This window comes from Pyxicephalus adspersus, chromosome 2 (genome assembly GCF_032062135.1).
Source record: "Pyxicephalus adspersus chromosome 2, UCB_Pads_2.0, whole genome shotgun sequence".
Taxonomy (NCBI): domain Eukaryota; kingdom Metazoa; phylum Chordata; class Amphibia; order Anura; family Pyxicephalidae; genus Pyxicephalus; species Pyxicephalus adspersus.
Window position 1 is genome coordinate 67,662,935 of NC_092859.1, and position 1,624 is coordinate 67,664,558.

Sequence of the window (1,624 nt, forward strand, 5' to 3'; positions counted from 1 at the left end):
TTGTACACATTTTTGGGGTGTAGAGTAATTTTGAGATGAGTATGTGAATGCATTTGTTTTTTGTTTTTTTGGCTTAGCCAAGGGCATGCCTGCCCCAGTCTTATCTAGGGAGTTCTTAAGCTTTCATTTTGGTCACGAGAGCTTGGGTCCATTTAGGAATCTGTAGCTTCTCACCAATCACCCAATGATTTTACTAGTATAAAATTTTACAAACAGTATAAATATTCCACTAGTAGAATATTTCTACTACTTGAGCCTATCAAAATTCTACTTGAAAGTGGTCACGTTGCACAGATTAACAATACAGTATGTAGTATCAAATTATTGTATATTATATAATAATATGTGTCCTTATGGTTTTAAATCACAGTTATACTAATACTAATTTCACTGAATTTGGCTGCTATATAAACACTCTGGTAACCAGAACATGGATATGACTTAAGCTCTGGTTCCATATCGCTGTAATAGAGGTCCATTGTTAAAAGACCCATTCTGCATCAGTCAATGGGAGCAGTTCCCTACAGAAAATCTGTTTTTTGTTTGACAGGTTATAACATATATATACATACCCTGTATATATACAGGGTCATATTGAAAAAATCTGGGCGATAGTATGTTTTGTGTAAAGAAAGCCAATTCATTTCCAATGAAAAGGCTAAATCATGTTACTTGCTATATAATATTGTTCCTTTTTTATAAGTGTTTTAAAACTAACACATTATGTCCTAAATTAACCTTTTATGTTCTACCGATTTATACACTTGATTTAAATGTCATTCTTTTACTTTTGTGTAGGGCATGTACATATCACAGACTTCAATATTGCTACTCTGGTAAATCAAGGTACTAAGATCACAACAGTTGCTGGGACAAAGCCTTATATGGGTAGGCATTCTCCATATTTTATTTTCAGATTTTAGAAATATACCTCAGTGTAATTGCTTCTAAAATGAAATCTGTATTTCAAGGGTGTTCAACTGTATCAGGATCATTACTGATGCTGAAGGCCATTTAATTATACAGCCATTCCCAGAATGCTATTAAGCTGCTTTAGTATATTCACTCATGGCAACATCTTCACTGCAGAGCCAAAACCACTTGACAAATCAGCTGAACTGAGGCCAGCACTGTGCCTTCAAAGATTTGTGTGGGGTCTGCTCTTGGCCAAATCTCATTTAATAAAGCTGCTGTCTGCAAACGTGCTGTGCCATCAACAATATAGATAATATACTAATGCTTGACTGCAAAAAAGGCATTTGTGAGACAGAAGGAAATTGTATAATTTACTGGTAGATTACAGTGACCAGATTTTATGGGAAAAAAAAAAGAAATAACAAGGAGAAATAATTACAGCATTATGTCTTTAGGTAATTTGTTTGCTGGGAAAGTTTTGATTGTTACAAACATTATTACCACGTGGTCTCAGGTCAACAAAGGGTAATAATGAGGGCAAGCCCCCTTCTAGTTCATCACTAACTCTTTTTTTATAAAGCAGGGAATCTGACATTTACTGAAACATTGTTTGGTGCAAATTTTTGCAGGTCTTTGAATTTCAATGGCAGTGATTATTTGTTCTCCCGAGAATGTTTTAGTATGTCAGATTTACTGCTTTATAAAAAAA

At 34.2% G+C, this 1,624-nt stretch overlaps 1 protein-coding gene across 1 annotated transcript in view; it reads left to right on the top strand.

Annotated features, from left to right (window-relative positions):
- STK32A (serine/threonine kinase 32A) overlaps positions 1-1,624 on the top strand; it is a 91,582-nt gene that overhangs the window by 73,732 nt on the left and 16,226 nt on the right. Inside the window, exon 7 of the mRNA XM_072398695.1 lies at positions 799-888. Within this exon, the coding sequence (XP_072254796.1) occupies positions 799-888 (90 nt within the window). The remainder of the gene's footprint in view (positions 1-798; positions 889-1,624) is intronic.